Source organism: Neovison vison, chromosome 11 (genome assembly GCF_020171115.1).
Source record: "Neovison vison isolate M4711 chromosome 11, ASM_NN_V1, whole genome shotgun sequence".
Lineage (NCBI taxonomy): Eukaryota > Metazoa > Chordata > Mammalia > Carnivora > Mustelidae > Neogale > Neogale vison.
In genome coordinates, this window is record NC_058101.1 from 152956808 (window position 1) to 152983736 (window position 26929).

At 41.4% G+C, this 26929-nt stretch overlaps 1 protein-coding gene across 5 annotated transcripts in view; it reads left to right on the forward strand.

Moving 5' to 3' along the window:
* Nucleotides 1-26929, forward strand: part of MSRA (methionine sulfoxide reductase A) — a 437171-nt gene that overhangs the window by 280968 nt on the left and 129274 nt on the right. For all 5 annotated transcript variants that reach the window (XM_044225040.1, XM_044225042.1, XM_044225043.1 and 2 more), the window contains one exon: nt 12557-12661. In XM_044225040.1, the coding sequence (XP_044080975.1) occupies nt 12557-12661 (105 nt within the window). The remainder of the gene's footprint in view (nt 1-12556; nt 12662-26929) is intronic.

Here is a 26929-nt window from a genome sequence, read left to right on the forward strand (position 1 = left end):
ACCAATGAATAGAAGGAGGTAGGTTTGACATTGTAACGGCAGAACTTTGCAGAAATTAGGACAGCTCAACAATGACATGGATACTTTGTGAAGCAACGTGCATCCTCTCACTTGAAATGGTCACCTGAATGTTGCCATGGGGTTAAACAGTGGGGCATTTGGCTAGCTGACCTTTCAGATCTCTTATAACCCCGATACTTTGTTTAAAAGATCATCTTTCTGGTTTCCTCTCCCTGGATATAGCTGCACATATCCAGTGACTAATTTCATGGTTCCCTTTCCCAACTTTGCAATAGAAGCAACCGTCAATCTTTGTGAAGGAGATATGTATGCCTGGGCCTGACTCCAGATCTCCTGTATCCAGATTCCAGCGTGCGGTACAGTGAGAGGTTTGAGACTACTTTTCAGAAGTGTGATTTCATGGCATAGGATTGTGGACCACTCTTCTTGTATAGCCCACTGACATCAAGGCACAAGCAAGCCTCATTTTGGACTTGGGAGTCACTTAGCAGCATTGAGAAGTCAGTTTCTCAATGTACAGGACCCTTTTAAGCATTAATTAGGCCACTTAACGGAAGTGTGTTTGTTCTCTTGGCTGCAAGGGGACCATGATCCCTTTGTGGCAGGTCAGTTTTTTAAATTTCTCCTAATGCTTGTCCCCCTCATAGTAGGTTGAGAGTAGGAAATGGGGCATTGGGAGGCCTAGGAAATGGGCATCGATCAACCCAATGAGAAAAGCCTTTCATATACTTCATGTTCTGGAAAAAACACCTCAAATGTTGTGGAGGTCAGCCTCTATAATCAGCAGGTTGGATACAGAAACTAGTCAGCTGCTCACTCCTAGACTGGTTACCTACTAGTTAGCTTTGTAGCAGTAAGAAACCTCCAGTGGCACAAAGGATGTAATGGTTGTCGTTTATTGTTTTCTTGAGGAATTTTCTTATCAAGTGCTCAACTGTGTTTATAGCATTCCTCCAAGAGAATAATCTCTAAAGAATGTGTCTGTATTAAATATACACCAGAGGATTATAAATTCCCCTCGATGTCTCCCCATGGTGGGCCAAAAAAAAAAAAAAAAAAAAAATTACAATTGCTCCAACAGTACTGTTTCTACTTTGCAATCAATAGGATGCTTTTTAAAGCTTACATTTCTCTTTGGACATTTTAAGTGACTGATGAGACAAAAGAAAAAAAGCGAAGATAAAATGACAGTATAGACACTCCTCAAATCCTATAATGAACTCCACAGGGCACCCAATTTTGATGTATTAGGATTTTTTTTTTATAATGAGTACATTGTTGGAAATCACATTTTCTATCTGCAGGAGCTGGAGATGAAACTGAGCTGACATCTTACCTCTTTGTAGTTAATTAGCAAGAGGAAAGTAGTGTTTTGAATCTTGTATGGGAGAAGGGAGGTATTAGTCATCCAGTGCTCCCCCTTTCCCTTCAAACACCTGGATCTTTCCCTGTGCTCTTTGATTTGGCTTAACAGTTCGGATAGGTCTTGTTGGCTGGGAAAGATGAGGGGAGTTGAAAAATGGTTATTATTTAATGGAAAAATAACTAGAGCTTACTTCTTCCTGCCATCTTCCCTGTAGGATAAATAAAAATCTTTTTCCTTTAAAGGGCCATTCCTTATGTGGGTCCTGACTGTTGGTGGTACCAGGGCTGCAAGAATTCTTGTTATCACCTTATTTTAACATTTGTCACCATTGAATCTCCCGTACTTAATGCAGAGCCTGGAACTTAGTAGGTGTTCAGTAAGTATTTAGGAATTTAGGGAGCATATAAAACACAGTGTTGCAAGGAGTAAGATTGCACTGGTTGCATCTAATACCTTTCTTTGGGTAGTAGCTATATCCATTTGAAGGCACATGGCAAGTTTACATAGAGTTCCGTAGTTAGGGACAGCGAGGCAAAGCAGAGCATTGATCTGTAATCCCATTTAGGAGACTGGCCCTTGTACAGATGAGCAGTGCCGGGGCCAGTAGGACACTCATCCAGAAGAAGTCTGTGTAAGTGTTAGAAAATTTCAGCACAAAGAATCTTCTGATCCCTATGCATTTACTGATGTCTGATCCTGGGTCCAGTCCTTGGGGATGACAGAGGAGAGCCATTGTCATGGCTCTTCTTCTCTGGGAGTTCATTGTGTGTGTGGAAAAACTAAACAAGTGCTCAAAAACAGGACTCAAGTGTTACAAGGTATGGTCTCAAGTGAAGAAGAATCTGGTTGGCGGCGGGGATGGGGTGGGGTCCTGGGTCAGTTGTATTTGAAGAAAAACACTGTTTTCTGAGTAACCCCCTTGGTCACTGCTAGCTCCTACCTGCCACAGACATCACCTCTTTTCCTCACAGTGACCTGGTGAGGGACCTCAGGAAACCTGACTGAGTCACAAAGTCCAGATCTGAGCATAGCAGGTCCTGTAGGATTGCATTGACTGTGCTTTTCCGCCTACTTCATGCCTCTTCTCCAGGTCCTATACTCAAGGAGGGCTTCCTGGAAGAAGCAGCACCTAAAGGGGAGGGCTTTGATTGCAGATGGCTGGAAGGGGGGCACTAGAGCAGCTAGGGGTGGAGTTGGAGATATGAACCATTTAACTCAAGGAGAGGGTGTGGGGAAGTGATATTGGGGATAATGCCAGATGTGGAGAGGCCTGGTGGCCAGGAAGGACTCCTGTGGGCCCTAGGGCAAAGGACAGTTGTGGGAGAAGGAACTGGGAGTGGAGTGCACCGACAGGGGTCAGATTCTCGGTTAGCTCAGTTGCCTACAAGCTCTGAGATCCAAGCAAGTTAGTCCATCTCTTTAACCTTGACTTTCTTATTGATCAAATGGACATAATAATATTAGTCTTGCTAATTGCATGGGGAAGGGGCTGTGAGACTAAAATGAATTTGTGGATCCAGGAGCACTTTGCAGATTTAAAGTGCTATGTCCAAATGCTGAGGGGTTGTGGTTATGCTGGGTTGAGCGGGGCAGCTTGGAGGATGGGCTGGCTGAGAGGCGTTTCCAGTGACAGGGCATGATATCAGGTCTGTGGCAGAGAGGAGCTCCCTGCCTCTTTGCCCGTCCTTTTTGAATTCTTGCTTCTGCTTATGACCATGGCCGCCCTGGATGCCCTCCCACTTCTCTTTCTTGAAGCACCCCTGACTTCTTCTGTCCATGTGGCCCTTTCCTTTCTCATAGATCTGATGTCTTGATAAGGATGTTGCCCACTCACAAGCCCACCTTACTTAAGCTGCCCTCTCGTTGTCTGTCTGGGAGCCATGTTGTGCGGGCCTCAAGTCCAGTCTCTGCCACTTAATATCTGTATGGCTTCGGATTCCTTTACCTCTTTGTTGCTCAGTTTCCTCCTCCAGAAAATGGGAATGATATTACTTACTCTGGGTTTTTTTGAGTGTTAACTTCATTAATACATATCAAAAGAGTTTAGAACAATGCATAGTGTTTAGTAAATGCTACATACATACATTTATTTATTTATTTACTTACTTATTTTTATTTTTATTTTTTGTAATGCTACATTTATTAACTGTTTTCCTCTTCATATTTTCCTGTTCACTTACCCCGTCATTCATTCCACAGATCTTTGTAAAAGGTGTTAAATTAATTAAGCAAGGAGGCCATTAGACGGAGGAGGCTCTAATACTGTGGTTCCTAAGAAGCAAACCAAAGTTGAGGCCTGGGAGTACCTCAAGGTCATGAGATCAAAATGCCAAGAGCAGCCAATCACAAACAGCCAACGACGCTTTAAGCTTTAGCCAGTCAGATAATTTCTTGTATTTGCTTTCACATGTTCTCCATATATGTTTCTCCCTAGCCCCTCTCTCTGGAGGGCTCCTACCCACTTCCTTTTGTTGCTGCCCAATGTGCCTAGATGTTTGCTCAAATAAACACTTAGGATGTTTGATATGCTTCGGTTTAGTTTTTAACAGGAGTTAGTATCCTTCCTCCTCTCCTCTGTGCTCTCCTTCCCCTCTGCCTCCCCCACCTTCCCTCTCCACCCCTTCCCTTCCTGCCTGCCTGCCTTCCTTCCTTAAGGCCTGTGGGACTCCTATGCACCTCCTGATGATGGAGACAGCGAGTACTAGGATTCAGGAGAGAGTTTGAGGGCTGGTTTCTTTAAGCAGTGCCCCGGGCTCAAGAAGACTGGTTTTCACACTTTGGTTACTATTAAGAATCACCTGGGGTATCTTGTAAAAATACAGATTCCCAGTCCCCCCATTATGAAGTAACAGTGATAGTAGTATCAATAACAATACAAAACATACCATTACAAATAAAGCTAATATTGGGTAGGGTTTCATGTATGGGGTGGGCCAGACTACTCTCAGCCCTTTCTATGGGTTATCGAGCTAATCCTCACAACAGTCCTTGACGTTACTATTATGAATTAGTCCTATTTCAAAGATAAGGAAACTAAAGCCTGGAGAGGAAAGAGCTTGGCCAAGGTCATACCCCTGGGCTGGTGGGTGGCCAGGAGGCAAGCCCAGGATGCCGTCTGGGTCCAAGTGCCCTGATGCCTGCTTCCTGGCCCTCAGTGGGGCCCGGCAGTCCAGTGTAGACAGGCAGGCATCCTGTTGACGGTCATGTGTGCCCCATGGCGGATTGTGACATGTGGAGGGAAGTGAGCAGGCCTGGAGGTCTCTCCTTGCCTTGCAGATAGAGCAGCAAAGGGGTACACATGTGTCTAGGGTATCTGGTGGGGACCAGATGGGTGACCTCTTCTCTGACCCTCTCCACAGCAGCAGCAAAGAGTTCCAGGAGCCCTGATACAGGGAGTCAGAGCCCTGTGCCCCAGTGTTGCCTAAAGCTTCCTCTCTCTGTCCCCAGTCCTCTAGTCTCTGTCTCTCTTTGCTTCCCTCCTTTGTGTCCCTGTCCAGGCCCCTCCTGGAGGGCTGGGGTCTCTGCTGTCACTCCCAGTTTTTTGCTCACACACTGGGACCTGGGAATCCACACAAAGCATGCCGGTCTGAGCTTCCTGGCTTGCCTCAGGAATCCCTCTTGGTCAGGTGAGATGCTACCCCCTAGAAGCCCCTCCCAGGCTCAAGCTGGCCTTGATGCTGGTGGTCCTGCTCCTTCTCCTTGTGGAAATCTCCTCTGCATCAGATTTGCCCACCCTGTTGGGGAGGAGCCACTAGTTCTACAGAGAATTTGGAGTCTAACTCTCAATCCCAGCTTGCTTTCTTACCACGCTAGCTGTGTGATCCTGACCACTCGTGGCTGCCGCCTGCTGGCCTGTGGTCATTTGGCTTTGTCCTGAGAGAGGACAGGCTTCGCATATTCTGAAGCCTGCAGCCCAAGGGACAGCGGTGGGGAGGGGGAGAGTGTTCTGCTCTGCACTGTCTCCTGAGTACTACTGACTCTGACGGACAAAAGTTCTTGTCCAAAAGACATTGTCAACAGCTACAATAGCACAGTAGGAAGCAGCTTGTCTAGGGAGGTGAGGTTCCTACCTGCTTCCAGGGGTTTCTTTTTACCTGAGTTAAGAGCTTTCTCATTAAACTCCTGTCTTTTTTAGTTCTGATTCTACAGTGAATCACATGTGATTCATCACAATTCATCAAAAGAGTGAGAATCAGTGTCCTTGCACGGTGTGGATGAAAGCCGGACTATAGTTTGCACCTAGGCTGGAATGTGTCGGCTGGACCTCACCTCAGCCCCTGCATCAGTACCTGGAGACCCTTAACTGGTATTTCTAGAATGAATGCATGAATAAAATCAGATTTAGACACTCTCAGAGATAAAAATTTAGTTTGATGAGTTGGAAGCTTCCTTACATTATTTTTCTTCTCCTGGAATTTAGGCCTTATGGGGAAGGTATCCTTGTTCAGGAAACACAAAAGGAAAACAACCATAGAAACCTCATATTTACTTAAAGAGAGCTTTACTCCTCCCCAGAACTTTCCCACATATGACCTCATTTAATCTTGATGACTCTAACAACAGACATTATTTTTAGTTCCATCCAGAAAAGTAGGAGACTCAGGATCACAGTCAAAAAAGTGTCAAATTACTTGTTAGAACTATGGTTTAAGTTACTTCTTGTGACTTTAATTTCAGTCTTCTCCCGTTCCATCCCAGCTGAGTAGAGAATATCATACAACCTTTGAACATGAGGCATAGAGCATGAGATAGACTGATTCCTTCTGTGCCAGGCACTGTTCTAATTCCACACTTTATAGACGAGGGAACTGAGGCACAGAGTAGTTAAGGAGAATTAAGGGCCTTCAAAAGTGAGTGTAGGCCCCTTGGGGAAGGCCTGGTTCTTACGCCAAGGAGCTATGGTCTGAACCACCCTTTTCACTCTCACCAGCCCTGCCACAGTCATGTGCCTGCCAAGGGGTAGCCCACGCAGTCTGGCTCCTGAGTGGGTGTTGCCCCCTGCTACACTCCCCTGCGTTTGCATCTCACCAGCTCCCGAGCTCTCTCCTGTTCTCATCTACTGGAGAGACCACCTTCCTGCTCCTTCTTTCCTTCTTACCAGCCTGGACAGTAGCAAACACTCATCACCCAAGCCTGGAAGAGTTGAGGATAACATTTTCCCTATGGGATGGAAAGCTGTGACATGGGACTTTAAAGACAGGCTAATTTATTTGGGGGTTCTCCTTGAAAATGCCTGGTTCCATGGATTGACTTGGCTCCCACAAAGGCCTAGATGACTCCAGAGTGCCTGATTTTTCAGCCCCCAGGACACTCCTTTATATCTCTTCTGGGTTATTTTGTCTTACAAGGAATGGACTGTCCATAACCTACCCTTCTGCATTCATTCACCTTTCTTTAGGGTCATGGGGTAAGGCACACTGGGAAATGCTCAGAGAAGACATTTGTCCTTTTTATTTCCTTTCAAGATATTTTCGAACAACAGTGTTAAAAGAGTGTTAGAACACCTCTAACGCCGCTGCGCATTGTTAACAAGCACGTTTGCACATCACATCTATCATGCTATTTGCACGATGTTATATGAAGAAACAGCTCAAGGTATTTTTAAGATACAGCCTTTTATCTCTGGAAGCACCAGAAAGTATTTGCAGATTGGTCTCAGGAATCAAATTAGCCTAGCACATTGGTGAGTTCCTGGAGGCCTGGGCATTTCTGTAAGTGGTTCCCTAGCCCCTTAATCCTTTTGATCATTTGCACTGGGTATTTTTACACAGACTCTTGTACTTTGGAGAAATAAAATAAAGAAACTTAAAGGTGAGTTTGGCGAGGGCTTCTCCCCACTGTTTGTCAATGCAGATGGATGTTGAATTTTAATGGTAGTAGTTTCTTTTAAACAACCAAACTTCTTTAAACCTCTCCACAAATAATGTCAGTGCCCAGATTATGTCCGAAAATGTTTGCAGAAATCTTTCCTGAGCCCATGTTGCTACCACAAAGGAAGAGCCTAATCTTGGAAAATAGTCTTGACAGCCTGGATGTCAATTACGCCATCTGTGATTTCCCATCAGAGCCACTGCCTATGTGACATTTGCTGTCACTCGGTGGCTTCAGGGGTCTACACTGTGGTCATGGAATGAGATCTTCACTGGTTGACTCTTCACTAGGTCCCACTCCTTAGTGGTTGTGGAATGTTGTGTGAGAAAACCTGTGGAGAGGACTTAACTGCCTCATCCTTAAAAGGGGGACTGGAAGAGATTATGCTGAGTGAAATAAGTCAAGCAGAGAGAGTCAATTATCATATGGTTTCACTTATTTGTGGAGCATAACAAATAGCATGGAGGACAAGAGGCGTTAGAGAGGAGAAGGGAATTTGGGTAAATTGGAAGGGGAGGTGAACCATGAGAGACTATGGACTCTGAAAAACAATCTGAGGGTTTGAAGTGGCGGGGGGGTGGGAGGTTGGGGTACCAGGTGGTGGGTATTATAGAGGGCACGGCTTGCATGGAGCACTGGGTGTGGTGAAAAAATAATGAATAATGTTTTTCTGAAAATAAATAAATTGAAAAAAAAAAGGGGGGGACCACATTTCTCTTGTAAAATGGTTGTGAGAGATATGTGTGTGCTCGTGTTTATAGCAGCATTATTCACAGTAGCCAAAAGGTGGAAGCAACCCAGATGTCCACTGACAGATGAATGGATAAACCAAATGTGGTCTGTCCACACACTGGAATATTACTCAACCTTAAAAAGGAGGGAAATTCTGACACGCGCGCTAAGTGACTGAACCCTGAGAACGTTATGCTGAGTGAAAAACACTGTATGATTCCACCATTATGAAGTACCCACAGTGGTCAAATTCACAGAGGCGGAAGTAGGATGGTGGTCACTGGGGTTGGGGGTAGGAGAGAAATGAGGACTTAGTGTTTGATGGAGACAGTTTCGGTTTGGCAGGATGAAAATGTTCTGGAGATGGGTGGTGGTGATGGTAGCATAGCAGTGTGAAGGTAGTTAATGCCACCAAACCATGTCCTTAAAGATGGTTAACATGGTACATTTTGTTATGTGTATTTTCCACAATAGAAAAAAATTAGGAAGAAAATTTGTTGTGCGCCTTAAAGAACATCAAATTGATAAAGTGGCTGCCATTTTGTCAGGCTTCAGTGAATGGTAACAGTTTTTACTAGGGTTAGGAGATTGCGTTTTAATGGTGACATGAGACTTCATCATGTGGCTATCCCATACTTGGTTTCTTTTTTTATTTGACTTTTGGATTTCTTATAGTATTCTGCTATTATAGAAATGATGGATTGAATTTTTTTTTTTTCCACATACATCTCTTTTCCATTATTTGGGGTTGTATCTTTGAGATAGATTTTCTGGGTCCCTTAGAGAAGGTAAGTTAATTTTATTCTTTGTGGCTCTTGATACATATGCCTGTGGGGTTGGAAAGGGGATGGTTGTTTATGCTGTTACCAGCCAAGTAAGGGTGCCAATGTTACAGTCTCCTCATCGGCACTAGATACATTTTTAAGCAGTTTTATAAAATGTAATAGATGGTACGTTCATGTTTCAATATGCCTTTATTTGCTTTTATCACTAGAAATGTTCAGTACTTTTCAATCTTGATTTACATTTATTTCTTCCTGTGTGCACTGCCTGTTTACATCTTTTGCCTAGATTTCTAGTGTGGATTCTATGCTTTTCTTACCAAATACATTTGTCGTGCTTGTTACATATTATTACTATTGTTAATATTTAGAGAGTTTAATTCTTATGTATTTAATCATTCATTTAAGCATTTCAAAATACGAAATAATGAGATTTTGAAGTGGGATCAAAAGTGGTTTTACGGGTGCCTGGGTGGCTCGATGGGTTGGGCCTCTGCCTTCGGCTCGGGTTGCGATCTTGGAGTCCTGGGATCCAGTCCCGCATCGGGCTCTCCGCTTGGCGGGGAGCCTGCTTCCTCCTCTCTCTTCCTGCCTCTCTGCCTACATGTGATCTCTCTCCGTCAAATAAATAAAAAATAAAAATCTTTTTAAAAAAGTGGTTTTACAATAACATGATTGTTATACTTAATATATCTTCTTCCCTTGTTTTCCCATAATTCTTTTCATATCTGTGAGTATAAGATCTGTTTGTTGGCTTCCTTCTATGACTGTAGTCTTTGAATTAAAATTATGTAAAATGACCATTCATTAAAAATATGAATGACCCAATATAAAAATGGTATTATAAAACTTAGAGCAAATAAATTAAAATAAATAAACATGACTTTTTTTTAACCTTACTAATAATTATACTCATTGAAAATAAAATGATAGGACACTATTGTCCTACTATAAATTGGTAAGAGTTAAAAACATTGCAATAGTGACTGAGACTGGCCCTGAAACGTGCTGCCAATGGGGAGGGAAAACTGGGTCAACTTTACCGAATAGCACCTAAGCAGTAAATAGTAAGAAACTTAAAAATGTTTGTAAGCATTGGTTTAGAAATCCCACTTATGTAACTGTGGCTTGAGGCAGTCTTGGAAATGTGGAAAGATATTTACACCAATAGATAAAAATAGGGTTCAGTCTAAACCCCCAGTGACAGGGGATGATTGAATAATAGTACAACCATCTTTGGAGTGTTACATAGTCATTATAAGTGGCATTTCCTAAAAATTCCAGTGACATGGGAAAATACAATATGCTGGTAAGTTGAAAAAAATGATGCTATGCTTGCAGTAAAGCAAATTGTGCATGGTGTGGTTGCACGTGTGTGCATGTGTATGAGCACATGTGCACTCGTGTGTATCTGGTATATATTCAGAAAGAGATGTGTAAAATATAATGACAGTACTTATTGTATGTGGTCAGAATATAATATGTAATTTTTCTTTTCTTTTTTATACTTCTGTACATTTTTTTCCAATTTATTTATTTTCAGAAAAACAGTATTCATTATTTTTTCACCACACCCAGTGCTCCATGCAAGCCGTGCCCTCTATAATACCCACCACCTGGTACCCCCAACCTCCCACCCCCCCCCGCCACTTCAAACCCCTCAGATTGTTTTTCAGAGTCCATAGTCTCTCATGGTTCACCGCCCCTTCCAATTTACCCAAAAGCACATACTCTCCCCAATGTCCATAACCCTACCACTTCTGTACATTTTTAAACTTCATATTGTTTGCAAATTTTTATTTCTACAGTCAGAAATTAAATGTGAGAAAAAAGATGAAAGATAATGAATAGATTTTTTTTTTCCTTTTTCTGGATTCATGTTCACTTTTCTTTCTTTGCTTGTTTATTGGAAAGAATCCTGGACAAAAAAACCAGAGGGTTCTTAGGTTGTGGTTCAGGAATTCACTGGCTCCATGTGACCTTGGGCAAATGTCACTTCCAGGTGTCTCAGTTTTCCCCTCAGTAAAATCACTGTGAGGATTAAAGTGAGATCACCAACCTATGGGCAAACCTTTTTGCTAACTAAGGTGAAGTTCAAGGGATTCCCAAACCACTGTGCGGTCTGGTCACTTAGGCCTCACAGAATTCACGGAGAGTGGAGTTATCCTCAGGGTTACAGTTTATTGCAGAGAGAGGATACAAATCAGAATCAGCCAAATGGAGAAATGCATAGAGCAGAGTCTGGAAGGATTCCAGTGCCAAGTTTCTGTGTTGTCTCCCATGCAATCAGGATGTGTTACCCTCCTGACATCCCTATGTGACAATACGCAAAGAGTATTGTCAACCAGGAAGCTCCCCCATGCTTTGGTGTTCAGAATTACTATTTGGGCTTCATTACATATGCATGATTGATGGTTGTCCACATGGTTGAACTCAGTCTTTAGTTCAGCTGATTCTGCATTACCCAAAGTCCCCAGTCTCAGCACATGGTTGGTCTGTCTGGCAAGGCCAGCCCTGACCCTAACACTGTTGAGTGTGGCCATCTGGATCCTAAGATTCCAAGGGTCTAGCTTTCATCCTAAGACTGTTGCTGTGGCCAGTCTCACCTTAAAGAAGGATATTCCTATCAGGTATGATGCAGATTACCTTCCAGAGACCAAGGCAGAGAAAGGCCAGGTATCTCTTAGGGCAAAGCTAAATTCTTTACTGCATGTAAGGTGCCCAGAAAGAGATGGAAAACAAATTTAAATAGAGAGATGATATGTATGGAGGGTTCTATTATTTACTATATCCTAACACTGTGAAATAAGGAAGGGCATGAATTCCAGAGGTACAAGGGCCACTACAAACACCCACTTCCCTAATCTCCAGAACCCTGGGACCACCTCTGAGAATGGGCACACTAACAGAGAGACCTTTGCTGCGGTCGAGACAAAATAGGCCGAGAAAAGCCTTGTCCCCCACTGGGTATGTGAACCTGACCTGTTGCCCCTGTGTTAAGGGCACAGCGAATATGTCCCTCCGTTAATGAATCGATCCGATGTGAATGAGGTAGAAGGCTGTTTGTCCCAGGTTTCTTTCTTTTTTTTTTTTTAGAGTTTTTTTTTTTTTTTAAAGATTTTTTATTTATTTATTTGAGAGAGAGAGACAGTGAGAGAGAGCATGAGCGAGGAGAAGGTCAGAGAGCGAAGCAGACTTCCCATGGAGCTGGGAGCCCGATGTGGGACTCGATCCCGGGACTCCGGGATCACGCCCTGAGCCGAAGGCAGTCGTCCAACCAACTGAGCCACCCAGGCGTCCCATGTCCCAGGTTTCTTGATCTGGCACCATGTCACCCTGTAGTGCAGCTGTGCTTAGTGCATATCGCAGGGAGTGATAATAAAAATAAATTGGCTCATTCCCCTCGCCGAGTTTCAAACCTTGAGCACTATGTCAGATTGGATCCATAAGGTTTCATAAGGGTGAGATTAAAAAAAAAAAAAAGAAAAGAAAAGAAAAGAAAACCCGAGTTTGTTTTCTCGTGAAATTAAAGAAAAAAATTAGAGCCCAATGACGAGAAGTCATCATCCTCAGGAAGCTTGCCAGAGGACAACTGTATGCGTTTATCGAGACAGAACCAGCGACAGACTTGCTATGAAATCGTTAGCTAACGTACTGTTAGGCTCCCACTCTTGCTGTGGAGGGAAGAACGTGAGCCCTTGTCTGGTGGTTCTGTGGAAACAGATGACTTGTAGTAGATTGGTGTTGTCAGTAAATTTTGATTGTACGTTCTGTTTCTTTCAAGGAAAAACTGGCCACGCAGAAGTAGTCCGAGTGGTGTACGAGCCAGAACGCATCAGCTTTGAGGAACTGCTCAAGGTCTTCTGGGAGAATCATGACCCGACCCAAGGTAGATGAGTGAGCCAGTATTTAATTATCTTACTAATTACAGCTGGGATAATTAGTGTTTGAGCTGCATGGAAGAGATGAACCTTGAAATCACACAGGAGCTCAAGAATATGATTGCAGACATTTATTGACGGAGGAGAGGAGGGGCTGGGGAGCAAACGGGGAAGAGAATAAAGGCACAGCCACAGTCTGCGCTCCTCCCCCCTTTACAGCTGTCAGGGGTGGGAAAATTCCCACAGAGAAAGACGCCAGACAATAGAGATTCGTTCACCTTTGATTATTGCATTATTCCTCCTTAATGCAGTCTTTTGTCTACAAAATTAAAGTGTCTTTCTAGCAGCTCCAAAGTTTTCCTGATTTATGGTTCTTTTATTTCCCTGAATTTAGCCTTTCTCATCTTTTGACGTTATCAGGACTTTTTTTTTTTTAATGTCTGTGGGTGATTAAAAAAAAAAAAGAACATGAAGGTATAATGCAGTAGTCAGTGGGTCCACAATGCTTGGATTATTTAAATATTTCATTTGTCTTCTTTGGAATTGGTGATATTAATATATCTGGGCTATAAACAATGGTGGCCAGAAATTTTATTTGAATGTGCGCACAAGCAAAATTCCCTGTTGGCAAATATCATTTGTAATATTCAATAATGAAGCAATTTCCAGATTTCATCCTAACAGCCTTACAAGCACTGCCTTGCCAATATGATGATCTGATATTATGAGGCTTATGAACTGAAAAGTCCTATATAATAGATGTGATTTTCACAAACCCTGTTCATTTAGTAATCAGTCTGTTTAACAAAAATATTTTCCCTTTGGTGTCAGGTTTTTGTGTAGCGGGTATGCTGTGTTGGCTGTTTCTGAAGAAGGGGGTGTGCTTTTCCAAATGTGCATTGTGCTTTGTGGTGGAATTTTAATACGACCCTGGCAGTACAGGGCGTTGGGTCTTGAGTTCTGATTCTAAGTGCCACCCAGTGCCTGGGTGGATTTGCTAGAGGGCAAAGGTCAGAGCTAAGGCAAGAGTAGCAAAATGATAAAGAAGCCAGGGTAATGCAGGTTCAGGATCCAGGCAAATCCATCCAGGTGGGTGAAGGCCTAGGAAGGGTGCTAGGAGCAGGCTTTCCTGGTTTGGCATGGGGTGTAGAGCAGGGGGTTGAGTTTGGGGGTGTGTAGAGCGGGGGGATGAGTTTCTAGCAGGAGAATGGTGAGGTATGGGGCAGGGGAGGTAGAGAACTGGTAGGGTAAGAATACTATAGTCAGAAGGTTCAGATTCACCCTGGTTTGGACTCTTGGACCTGGCCTATCATATGTGAAAGGCAGGCCTAACAAACTTAGGGTCGTCTCAGCAGGAAGCTCTCACAGTGAGCGTCATAAATAAGAGTGATGATAGCTAAGAGCTCATGCTGGTGATCCTTTGATCCAGGTGGAGTAGGCATTTGGCTCCCAAAGCCAAAGGTCAGGGCAGGATGCTCAGCATTTCAGAGTTCTCAGTGGAGACACATATTAGGAGCCCAGGACAGCCCGAAGTCATGAAGGAATCAGGCTCGCCGCAGGCCCACAAGGTTGGGTATGTGGCCTTTGACTTGGCCAACCATAGTGTCCTGTCCTGATGCAATCACTTTATGTCTAGCCTTGGCAAAATTTCAAAAAGGGTGAAGTCTGTCATGCACTTCTCTCTCCTTCCTTCTCTTAACTTCTTTCCTATTTTATCCCATCTTTACTAGCATACCTCAGTTAACTATGTCACTGGTCCTGGCTCCTAAATCTTAGGGGGAATTCTACTTTTTAAAAGAATCTTATAGGAACCTCTTGTCCTCTCTATCCCATTATCAAATTTGTGTCCACTGTGCCTCACTCCTCTTTGAAATTCTTGGTTTATTGTGTGTATTATTTGCTAATAACAAAGTACCACAGATTGGGTGGCTTAAACAACAGAAATTTATTTTCTCACAGTTCAAGAGGCTAGAAGTCCGAGATAAAGCCTTTGGCAGGATTGGATTTTTCTGAGGCCTCTCTCCTTGGCTTGTAGATGTCCATGTTCTCCCTGGGTCCTGTTCACAGGGTCTTTCCTCCATGTGTATCTTTGTCCTAATCTCCTCCTCCTACAAAAACACCAGCTAGGGGCGCCTGGGTGGCTCAGTGGGTTAAAAAGCCTCTGCCTTCGGCTCAGGTCATGATCCCAGGGTCCTGGGATCGAGCCCTGCATCGGGCTCTCTGCTCCGTGGAGAGCCTGCTTCCTCCTGTCTCTCTGCCTATCTCTCTGCCTGCCTCTGTGCCTACTTGTCATCTCTATCAAATAAATAAATAAAATCTTAAAAGAAAAAAAAAAACGCTAGCTAAATTGGATTAGAGCCCACTCAAATGAACTGATTTAATTTTAACTTTCATTTTTAAAAGATTTTATTTATTTATTTATCAGAGAGAAAGCTAGCAAACAGGGAGAGTGACAGACACAGGGAGGAGCAGGCTCCCCACTGAGCAAAGAGCCTGATGTGGGATTCGATTCCAAGACCCTGGGATCAATGATCTGAGCTAAAGGCAGACACTTAGCCAACTGAGTCACCCCGGTGTCCCTTAATTTTAATCTATCTCTAAGTAAGATTATATTCTGAGGTACTAAAAGTTAGGGCTTCACATACGAATTTGGAGAAAATATAGTTCAACCCATAATACTGTCCAATAAAGTAATAGCTTGGTATACTATTCTTCCAGAAGTATTTTGATTCTAACAGAGGGGTTGTAGACTCATAGACAGGAAGAGACTTTAGAGGTCATCTGATTAATCTTCAGCTTCAATTCTATAAGCCAAAAGATGAAATTGCTGCTGATGGTGTTCACAGACAATAGGATTTGATTGTTCAGTGACATATTTTTAACCCTGATATTTTAGACAAATTATGCATGTAGAGGAAGAATTTTTTTTTACCCTTGTATAGGTCTGTTTCTACTTAGAATAGTGCTTGATGCAGTATATATATTCACAGATATTCAATCACAGGATATCTGATCTTCCACATTATTACTAGGATTACTTTTGTTGGAGAGTTTAGTGTAATGGGCTATTGGAAAATCTTTTTCTGCATTCCAAAGTTTCCCATGACACTTCTGGAGATAGGGTGAAATGAGTGATCATATAACCCAGGCCTGGGTCATATGAAACAGTACCTGTTTCTGTTGGCAACAGTGTTTGTTTCAAGGCATGGGTATGTGACCCGAGCAGGACAACATGGAGTCCTTCCCTGGGACTGTCATGTGAGAGAAAAAGGTGTTCTCCCTTTTCTGAGGCTGCCAAGGTGGAGGTGTTCTGTATGTGGAAAGAGCTTGTCCACAGGAGAAACAAGGGAAGAAGTTTAGCAGAGACACTAAGAAAAGAGAGATGAGAAAGGAGAATCTTTTCAGAGACTGAGGACCTCTCAGTTATGAGAACTACTAGGTAACTACCCTTCTCCATCTTTTAAAACTGAAGCTAGTTTGTTGGGTTTCTATTACTTGCAACAACAACAAAAATCCTTGCTAATCCACTCATTCAACTTAATCATTGTGCTTATTATATCACACATATTATTATACATGTTATTACATGTATTTATTAGTTAAACCATGTTCATTTGGCTCTGTAAATCAGAGATCTAAAGCCATTTGGTTAATAAATTTATCGCTGACTCAGACATGGAATGGAGGACACTAAAGATTATTTCCTCAAGACCTGTTGGTGGTTTGATTAGGGGGTTCCTTTAAAATTCAGAATTAAGAATTGGGGCTTGAGATTCGGGATATATGGCCTGAATACATATCAGATCATCTCAATATTTCTAAACTATTATGAAAGACAGTCATTAATGACACTGATCTTGTGTCTCCTCTGCTTGCCAGGCACTGTGTTAGGTCATGCTGAATCACCAAGTTGTCTGTAAAAAGCAGCAGTATCCAGCCCCTTGCTAATGCACAGAGAAAGTCTATTTCTGTAGGAAGGAAATAGTTTAATCCAAATGTACTAAGATCAAATGAGCCTTCAGATAAATGTGTAGTAGAAGACCAACACACTAACCTGAAATCATTAAAACAAGTATATGTTAACACTGGAACTTTAAAAGCAAAAAACATCAATTCAGAACTCCAGAGCCAATGAATTTAATATTCCTAGAGCACCCTGAAGGTCCAAAACATGTAGTCACATGTAATTTTTCTGAGGTAAGAATTTGAAGCCCACTCCCTGAAGAATGGGCATGAAGTGGGAGATAGCTGGGGTGCAATTGAACATGGCCATCTGAACACAGCTTCTAACTTCTCTACTTGAAGTCACCTGGTGATTCCTGTCACTTTTCTTAGTATTCAGAAAAGAGACCACCCATTAGAACAGATGAAGGAAGTAGAGGCCCATAAGACTGACTGGTCTTACCTAGTGGACATTTCAGAAGACAGCAGGACTTTGGATTTGATGGAGACTCTCATCGGTGAAGCATTAACCTACTCTAGGTTGTTGTCAGAAGCATGAGTGATTCTTAACATGCATAAGGAATACTCTTGCCTATGTCAGTGTTGCTTATAAATAGAAAGACAAAACTTGAGTCAGTTTGAGAAGTTATTGACTTTTGATGTGAGGATTTGCCCAGAAAACTGACGAGTCTCAACAGAAACATTTCAAGAGAAATGTATTTTAATTAGCATATTGAAAGACTTGAGTACTTTGTAGAGTCATTAAACATTTGAAGGGGTCACTTTTTTTTTAAGTTATGATTCACTTTGTTTTGTGAGAGAAGCAATATCTTAGAATGACATTTGCAAATGTGGGGACTCTTGCTAATGTTCAGGATTTGCTGTGGTAGAAATAGCATGAATTTCAGCTTAAAGTCCCCTTTTAGTTCAATTAGATCTTCATGGCATAGACTAGGCAGAGAAGTCCTATAGTCTTTGACTGCCTCAAGGTGCTGTAGGAGCTCTATTTGTATCTGCCCTAATGGCAAGGCAGAAATTCCCCCAGTCTGCCATTTGGAAGGGGGCAAAGCTGGTAAGAGAGCTGTCAGAAAATGTAGACTTTTAAAGATACTATTTTAAAGATATTTCACAGCCAATAGACAATGAGTCCTAAGAGAGTTCTACCCAATGGATTAGCTTCAGGTGAAGTAAGAGACCTAATAGCGTTGTCATAGATTCAGACAGTAATTGGAATAGGTTTTTTTCTCTTAATTTACCAATTACCACAAAACCTCTGTTTTGCTGAAGTACTCAGATAACACTGTTTAAGCTAATATGTCCTGTTGTACTCATGGGATAAATATGACTCCTCCAGGCTCCTAAGGATAGATTAGAACATACTCATCCCTGACCATGTGGACTCCAGACTCCCCAGTCTCCAGACAACATGGCAGAGCCTGAGAACTTAGGAGATTTGGGTTCTGGGCCCACCTTACCCTTTCCCAACTGTGTGACCTTGGCCAAGCCACTTACTCAATCTGAGCTGTTTTCCCATCTGCCAAAAAGGCAGATGCCTATACTGCATACGTCATAAGAATTAAATGAAATAATGTGAAAATAACTGGACAATGGTCAAACATCATGCAAGAGCCAGGCATTCTAGCTATGTCCTTCTCAATACAACAGTATAGTTTCAATGAGCTTATTGAGTTATTTTTTGTTAAATATTTTATGTATTTATTTGACAGAGATCACAAGCAGGCAGAGAGAGGTGGGGGAAAGCAGACTCCCCGCTGAGCAGAGAGCCCGATGTAGGGCTCGATCCCAGGACCCTGAGATCATGACCTGATCAAAGGCAGAGGCTTTAACCCACCGAGCCACCCAGGTGCCCCAATTATTGAGTTATTTTTATATCCTTGATTTCTGTGGGGAACTATTTACCTTCTACCTATAAAAGTGTGGGTTTTCAGCCCACAAGTTTTCTTTGGTCCTTCCTATTAGTTGGAAAGGTTTTAGCATTGTTGCTGTTGCCATTCTATGATGGAGTAGCTGCTGGGGGGCCTAGGTAGTGGTGGTTGTGAGGGTGAGGGACAGGTGGCTCCTTAACTTTGCCTCTGACATAGTCATCCAAAAAACCAGATCGGATCCCAGCCACTCATGGTTGATCTGTATCCCTCTACCTAGCACCCTCTCTGTGTGAATTACACCATTTCAGTCCTGTTCCTGCATGAAGATGTAGGGCACAGGCTCATACCTTGGGCTAAGCCACAAGGACACAAACACACAATGTTGAAAGATTTCAGCTTTGTCTCACTTGATACAAGTCTGACTTCTCAACCTGTTTTACTCTCCTTAACCCTGGGAAAAGGGAGAGCAACAATTTTCAAGCACCTCTTCTAGGCCAGTCTTAGTGATAGATACTTTAAATTTATAATTTCATTTAATCTTTACCACAGCCTTATAAAGTGGGGTTCATTGTAACCCCATCAACAGAAGAGAGGAAATAAGGTTCCAAAAGTTTGTCAGTCTTGCTTTATGTCGATGGCAGTAATTGGACCCAGCTCTGTCTAAAGCTCAAGGCTGTTTTCTTTCCCTGCACCGGAGGGGCTCAAACTTCTGACTAGGAGGACCTCTTCTAAGCACAAATAATTTTATGGATCCCCCATGTGATACAGTTGTGTTCTTAGTAACCCTTTTAAAGCAAATATATTAAGATGCCACTATGAATTTAATTACACTTTAAATTGAATGCTTATTTTATTAACCACCACAATGTCACGTACCTCTGGAAAATGGAAATGCTCATATACACAATGTATTCTACAGACTCTAGGCTATGCCGGCTGCATGGTTGGATTTGTGGACCTCTTGTAGTAGCTCCAGGCCTTCTCAGGGGACTGTGGCTATAGGTGAGGGTCTTCCAACATATTCCTGAAAGTGCAATGGCCTTTCTGAAGATGCCTGCTGCCTGAGACTGCTGGTTGACCCCAGTGTCAATTCCCCCACTTTTGTAGGATTGTAATTTTAACTGGATTTATAGCCACCAGTAAAGACTAAATTTCTCAGACTCCTTATGGTCAAGTATGGCCACGTGTCAGAGTTCTGAATACCAGGGCATGAGTAGAGGTGATGGTGTACAACTTCTGGGTTCTGTGTACTTAGAGCAAGGAGTTTTCTCTTTCCTTTCCCCTACTTCCCTCAAGTTGCCTGTAGAGGTAGTGGTGAGCCAGTTTGGACCACAGGGATGGAGGCCTCGCACTTATAATGAAGAATCTACAATCTAGAAGTTTCCAGAGTTACCATCCCAGGCTGGACTCAGTGCAAAAGCTATCTTCTGTAACCTACTGTTATTTGGTTCAGTTAGGGATTTTTGTTGCTGTTGTCTTTCCTTTTCCTCAACAGCTGAACCTATATCCTTACTATAATAGTCTTCTACTAAAAGCTGGTGATGAACTCCCAGTCACTCTTCTGAAGATCTTAATTAAAATGTTTCCTTAATTAAAGCATCTTTAATCAAATCTATCAAGAGTATAGACCCTGGGGTTAGAGAAGATATGGCTTTAACTGGATCTGCTATGAACTAGCTACGTGACCTGAGAAATTTATGACACCTCACTGAGTCTCATCTCTCTCTATCTTCACTCAAGTGCCTGGATCTGAGCTGTCGCTCTCGCTCATCTGGCTGCTATGGTAGCCTCCTGACTGGCTTGTCTTGCCCTTTCCGAATCCACTCTCCATAATGACCTGTCCTCATCATGACACATCATGACATATAACAACGTAGATCCCTGTCCTGCTTAAAGCATTTTGCTGGTTGTCCATTTTGGGTTGGGGGGGGGGTTTAACATACAGACTCTTTACAATGGCCAGCCCGACTGCTTGGCACTCTCTTGTACAACCTCAGCTTCTGTGCCCTACTTTACTGCACGTCTGCTGCTGTGCCCTCCTTCACTCCATTCCTGGAAGACACACATGCTTTCTTGCCTGGGGCCTTGTACCCACTGCTCAGTCAGCCTGCAGCTCAAGCCATGACTGGCTCCTTCATTCCTTTCCTTCAGCTTCAAGCATCGTGTCTTCAGAGAGGTCTTCCCTGACCACTGCTCCCCAATGAAAGTAGTACCCCCAGCCCTGGGAGTGAATGATATAGGCTCAGCTATTGTAGAGAAGGAAAAAAAAAAAAGGTCTTAAAGTGAGGTTCCCATAAACTATTTTGTCTAAAACATATGAATGAAACCTCTACTGCTCCGTCTGCCAAACAGTTCCTACCGCACAAGTGTGTGTCAGGATGTATGAGGGAATGTAGTCTGTTGTGTGAGGCCAGTGCAGAGCAGAGTAAGCAGCCATAGATAATAGCCACCACACTCATCCTGTCTCTGTAAGAGCAAGGTCTCCAACTTCTGTTTGTCTTACTCCTTCTGGAACCCTAGTATCCCTTCACTTTTCTCTATCATCTTCTCCCAGCTCATGTTCTGAATATCTTTGATCTTTCCCTCTGCTTGGTTCATATCCTTAATCCTCAGTCAACTTCTCAACTACTTTTCCTCCCACTCTCAGCCTTCACCTCTCACAGTGAGTCCCCAGGTGTCCTCAGAAAGCTTTGTCTGACTTTCCCCAGTGGGCTACATGATCTGTGGTGTTAGGTTTTATGGGGCCTGAGGACTACACACCCTGAGCCTGCTGCCTTAGCCTTCAGTGTCATGAGTAGGGGATTAATGGGGCTCTTTGGCCGATAGTTGAAATGAAAAACTCTCCCCACCTCCACCAAGGATTCTCTTCCATTCTGTGCCCTTGGGCTCCACATCTCCTCACCCCACATGTCCCAGCACACTCACCATGAAGTATTGCTTTACGTGGGTTATTCCCAAGAAGTCTCTGAGAATTGGTGGTGGGCTTGGTCCATTCCATCTTCAGAAGGTTTGCTTCCTAGCCTCTGTCCAGGTGTATGGTAGAGAATCGAGCCCCCTCACGCTGTCTCCTAGGAAACATTGATTGGAGAGAGAAAAAAAGTCTTATTTCCTTCTGTTTCTCATCAAGTTGGCAATTACGTGCTGGTGTTCATATATTTGAACTTGCCAAATTAATATCTGAACTTTGTTGTGCTGACCCTCTTAAGTTAGTTTTTTTTAAATAAGTCACCACTTTTGAAGGACTATCCTTTTTTTAGACCATGTACAAGGAATCTATCATCTGCAAATAATTAGACAGTGGGAATTATATTGTATTGCTAATGAGCAGATGTGCATACTTATAGTGGAAGAACAGCTGCACACATATAAAATGCAAAAACGACCCAAACCCGGCATTATGAATTCTGAAAGGGATCTCATTCTCTTAAGAATTTCAGAAACAGAAAAAAATGAAACAAAGCATTTAACTGATATTTTTCTTTATTAATTGTTCTTTCAGTGGCACTTTTCCTTGCATAACATTATCAGACATGTACATACTATCTTCGCTCTTTGCAAATGCGCTATTTGCACTTTCAAATCCCTCTCTTGTATACTATTATAGAGTATTTATATTTAACATTTTTCCTTTGCCTTTCTAGTTCTGTAAGGATCTGGTTCCTCCAGCTTGAATGAGAGACTCTTACTTTTTTTCTGGACTGGGCATTGTGCTAGGCACTTGAATGCATGTGATCCCAACCTGTGAGTCGGTGGTTTTAGGCCCATTTTACAGATGAATAAACAGGCCCAGAGAGGTGAAGTGATTTGTTACAAGTCAGTTATTGTTTGTGAGAGAGCTGGGATTTGGACCTAAGGCTTACTTAGTTCCAAACCTTGTGTTCTTTCCATTGTGTGGTACTCAGTCCCACACTGTTAAACATTGTTATACGATGCTTTCAGCATTAGAAAACACAACACACTATGACTGAAAACAGGAGCGCACTATCCAGTGAGAAGTTTCTGTCCTCATGAGCTCCTTGGAATGTCCATTACAATTTTATAACTCTGTTAAGCACATCGCAAGATGAAGAATTCAAATAGTGTGGCTTTTGAAAATTTTTAGCCATGAAGAATTCCACATATTTTAGATAGGAATGGTTAGATCATTTAAAATTAGAGTTTAGTTAAAGAAGTTCCTAAAAGAGTTCTTATAGGGCATCAAAACTTATGGAGCATAGTAAAAGCAATTCCAATTTCCTAAAGGAAGTTAGAAATTACTGTGAACTATCCAGTAATTCGAATACTACATGTCAAAACTTACAGGGCATAGTTAAAGCAGTTCCTAAAACAGACAGACAGACAGACACACACACACACATTTAGTTATTTGAGAGAAAGAAAGAGAGAACACGTTGGGGTGAGGGGCAGAGAGGGAGAAGCAGACTGAGCAGGGAGCCCGAAGCCATACAGGGCTTATCTCAGGATCCTGCGATTATGACCTGAGCCTAAGGCAGACACTTAACTGACTGAGCCACCTAGGCTCTCCCAAAGGGAAGTACAGAGCCTTGATTAATATATTATAAGAAGACAAATACTGGGCTAAGTATCCATCTTAAGAACTTAGAAAATCAACAACAAAATAAACCATACAATGAAGAAGATAGGAATAATAAAGACCGGAAATAAATTAATGGAAAGTAAACAAGTAGTACAGAAGATTAATAATGCCAAATGTTGGTATTTCAAAATGGCTAATAAAATTGACATTTGTGCATTATGGACATTGCTGCTACCAAAATTAACATTTTGGTAAGCTGATCAAGAAAAAAGTGAGAAGGTACAAATACCCAACATCAGGGATAAAAAATGGGATATCATGACATATGAGCAACTTTCTGTCAATAAATTTGAAAGTTAGGTTAATTCCTTAAAAATCTAACTTAAAACTGAATAGACCTATAGTCATTAAGAAATGGAATCAGTATTTAAAAAGCTTCTCATTACAAAAATCACTAAGTTCAGATGGCTTCATTGATGAATTCTATCAATGTTTAAGGAAAAAAATTATTGCAATCTTCCACACAATATTCTAGAGATTAAAGAATGATGGAATTCATCTTGTGATTTTTGCATAGCCTTGATAGCAAAACCTGATGATATGAGAAAAGAAAATTACAGCTCCATCTTACTCATGCACATATACACAGAAATCTTTAAGTACTAGCAAACTGAATGTAGTAATATATACAAAGCATGTATATATCATGACCAGTTACATTCCTTCAAGTAATGCAGAGTTGGTTTAGCATTTTAACATCAACAGATATAATTTACACATTAGTGTAGTAAAAGAAATAAAGCATATGATTATGATGTGGTTAAGCTTCAGTGAGCCTAGGTCTCTGAAGACTTCATGAAACAAAACTGTTCTGAATGCCTTTTTAATAATTGGACATCACATAATCAAGAAATAAACTTGTAGTAAGTTGTCACTGGAATTTTGGGGTTTATTTATTTACCAGGAGTTGGTACGTTGAGGTAGACTGCTACCAAAAACTTTTTAAAAAGTGTGACATTAGCTTTGTGGTTGGGGAGCTGGAAGATACAGCTTTGTGGTTGGGGAGCTGGAAGATACAATATCCAGTCTTGCTTATGGTCTGGGAAGATTTCACTTCTCTCCAATTATCTTAAAAATTCCATGTACACCCAAGTGAATGAATTCCAACAGTTTTTGTTGCTACTTTTGTGGATCTTCAAAGCTGATTCTGATGTTTACATGGAAGTGCAAAGTTCTAGAAAAGCAAACATGCTCTTGATAAGGATAAGAGGCTGGAAGAACTTCTACATACCAAGATCTACTATAAAGCAACAATTACTAAAACAGTATGAAGTTGATGTAGGGACATATGACTAGGCCATTGCAATGGAATGGAGAGTCCAGAAACAGACCCACACATACGTAGAAATGACAGATGACACACTTGGCATTTCAGTGAGCAGTGCAAGCGTGACTTTTTAATAAATAGTGGTAAGATGATTTGGGTTTTCATATGGGAAAATGTTAAATTGGATTTCTACCTTGTGCCATACACAAAAGTCAACACTGAGTAGGTTAAAGAGCTAACTGAAAGCAAACCTACAAAGCTTCAAAATTTTGTAATGTCATTTTCATATCACCTTGGGTTTGAGAAACATTTCCTTTTTTTGTTTAAGTTTTTTTTTTTTATTCCATTTAGTTAACATATAGGGTAGTATTAGTTTCAGGTGCAGAATTTAGTGATTCATCACTTACATACAATACCTGCTCATCACAGCGAGTGCCCTCCTTTATATCCATCACATATTTAACTCATCCCTCTGCCTGCCTCCCCTCCAGCAACCCTCAGTTTGTTCTCTATAGTTAAGAGTCTGTTTTATGTTTGCCTTCCTTTCTTTTTTTCCTTCTCTGTGTTCATCTCCTTTGTTTCTTAAGTTCTACATATGAGTGAAATCATATAGTATTTATCTTTCTCTGATTGACTTATTTTGCCTAGCATAATACATTCTAGCTCCATCCATGTTGTTGCAAATGGCAAGAGCTCATTCTTTTTGATGGCTGAGTAATATTCCACTGTAGATACCTACCACAACTTCTTTATCTATTCATCATTTGATAGGCATTTGGGCTCTTTCATAATTTGACTATTGTTGATAATGCTGCTATAAATATCAGGGTGCATGTGTCCCTCCAGATCAGTATTTTTTTATACTTTGGGTAAATACCTAGTAGTGCAATTGTGATAAGGTGTTACTATCTAAGATATATAAAGATATATAAAAAGCTCATAAACTCAATAATGACAACAATAAAATCAGAGGGAGACAAACCATAAAAGACTCAATCTCAAAAAACAGACTGAGGGTTGCTGGGGGAGGGGGACGGGAGAGGGTGGTGGGGATATGGACATTTGGGAGGGTATGTGCTATGATGAGTGCTGTGAAATGTGTAAACCTGGCAATTCATAGACCTGTACCCCTGGGGATAAAAATACATTATAGGTTTATTAAAAAAATAAATAAATTTAATTGAAAAATGGGCAGATGACTTGAATAGACATTTTTCCAAAGAAGGCATACAGATGGCCAACAGACCCATGAAAAATTGCTTGATGTCACTATCAGAGAAATGCAAATCAGAACCACAATGAGATATCATCTCACACCTGTTAGAATGGCTATTATCAAAAGGATAAGAAATAACAAGAATTGGTGAGATGTGGAGAAAAGGAAACCCTTGAGCACAGTTGGTGGGAATGTATATTGGTGCAGCCACTATGGAAAACAGTATGAAGTACCCCCCCAAACTAAAAATACAGCTACCATATAATTTAGCAGTTCCACTTGTGGATATTTATTTAAAGGAAATGAAAACACTAATTTGAAAAGTATATGTACCCCTTTGTTTATATGTAACATTATTTACAATAGCCAAGATGTAGAAACAGCATAAGCATCCATCAAGGGATGGATGGATAAAGAAGATGTGGCATAAATATATAATGGAATACTACTAAGCCATAAAAAGGAGTGAAATCTTGCTATTTGCAATATGGAGAGACCCTGAGGTTACTGTGCTAGGTGATACAAATCAGACAAAGAAAGACAAATATCATATGATTTCACTTATATGTAGAATCTAAAAAAACAAAACAAATAAACAAAGAAAACAAAACAAAATCAAACTTAAACTCATACATACAGAGAATAGCTTGCTGGTTATAAGAGGGGTGGGGACTGGGTATGGGAAAATTGAATGAAAGAGATCAAGAGGTTTAAATGCCCAGTTATAAAATAAGTCCTGGGGATGTAATGTAAAGCATGGTGACTATAGCCAATAATACTATCTTTACAAAGTTCATAGTTGCTTGGAAAGTAAATATTAAAAGTTCACATGACAGGAAAATAATTTTTTCTAACTCTGTCAGGTGAATGATGGGAATTTGACTTATAGCGGTGATCATTTCACAATGCATACAGAAGTTCAATCCTGTTGTACACTGGAAACTTCTATATGTCAATTATACTTCAGTTAAGAAAACCATACAGAAAATGTAAGAACAGAGAAGTTTTATTTGCAGGATATAGAATTAAATCTAAAAAATATTTCCAATAGATTTTTTATTAAAATAAAATTAACACACAGTGTTATATTAGCTTCAGGTATACAATATAAGGATTCAACAGCCCTATAAATTTCTCAGTGCTCTTCATCATAAGTGTACTCTTAATCCCTTTTATCTATTTTCCCCATCCCCTCACCCACAACCCCTGCCCAGCAACCTTCAGTTCTCTATATTTAAGAGTATGTCTTTTTGTTGAAGTTTCATGTATAAGTGAAATCATATGATATTTGTCTCTTTCTGATTGACTTATTTCACTTAGCATTATACCCTCTAGGTCCACCTATGTTGTTGGAAATGGCAAGGTTAT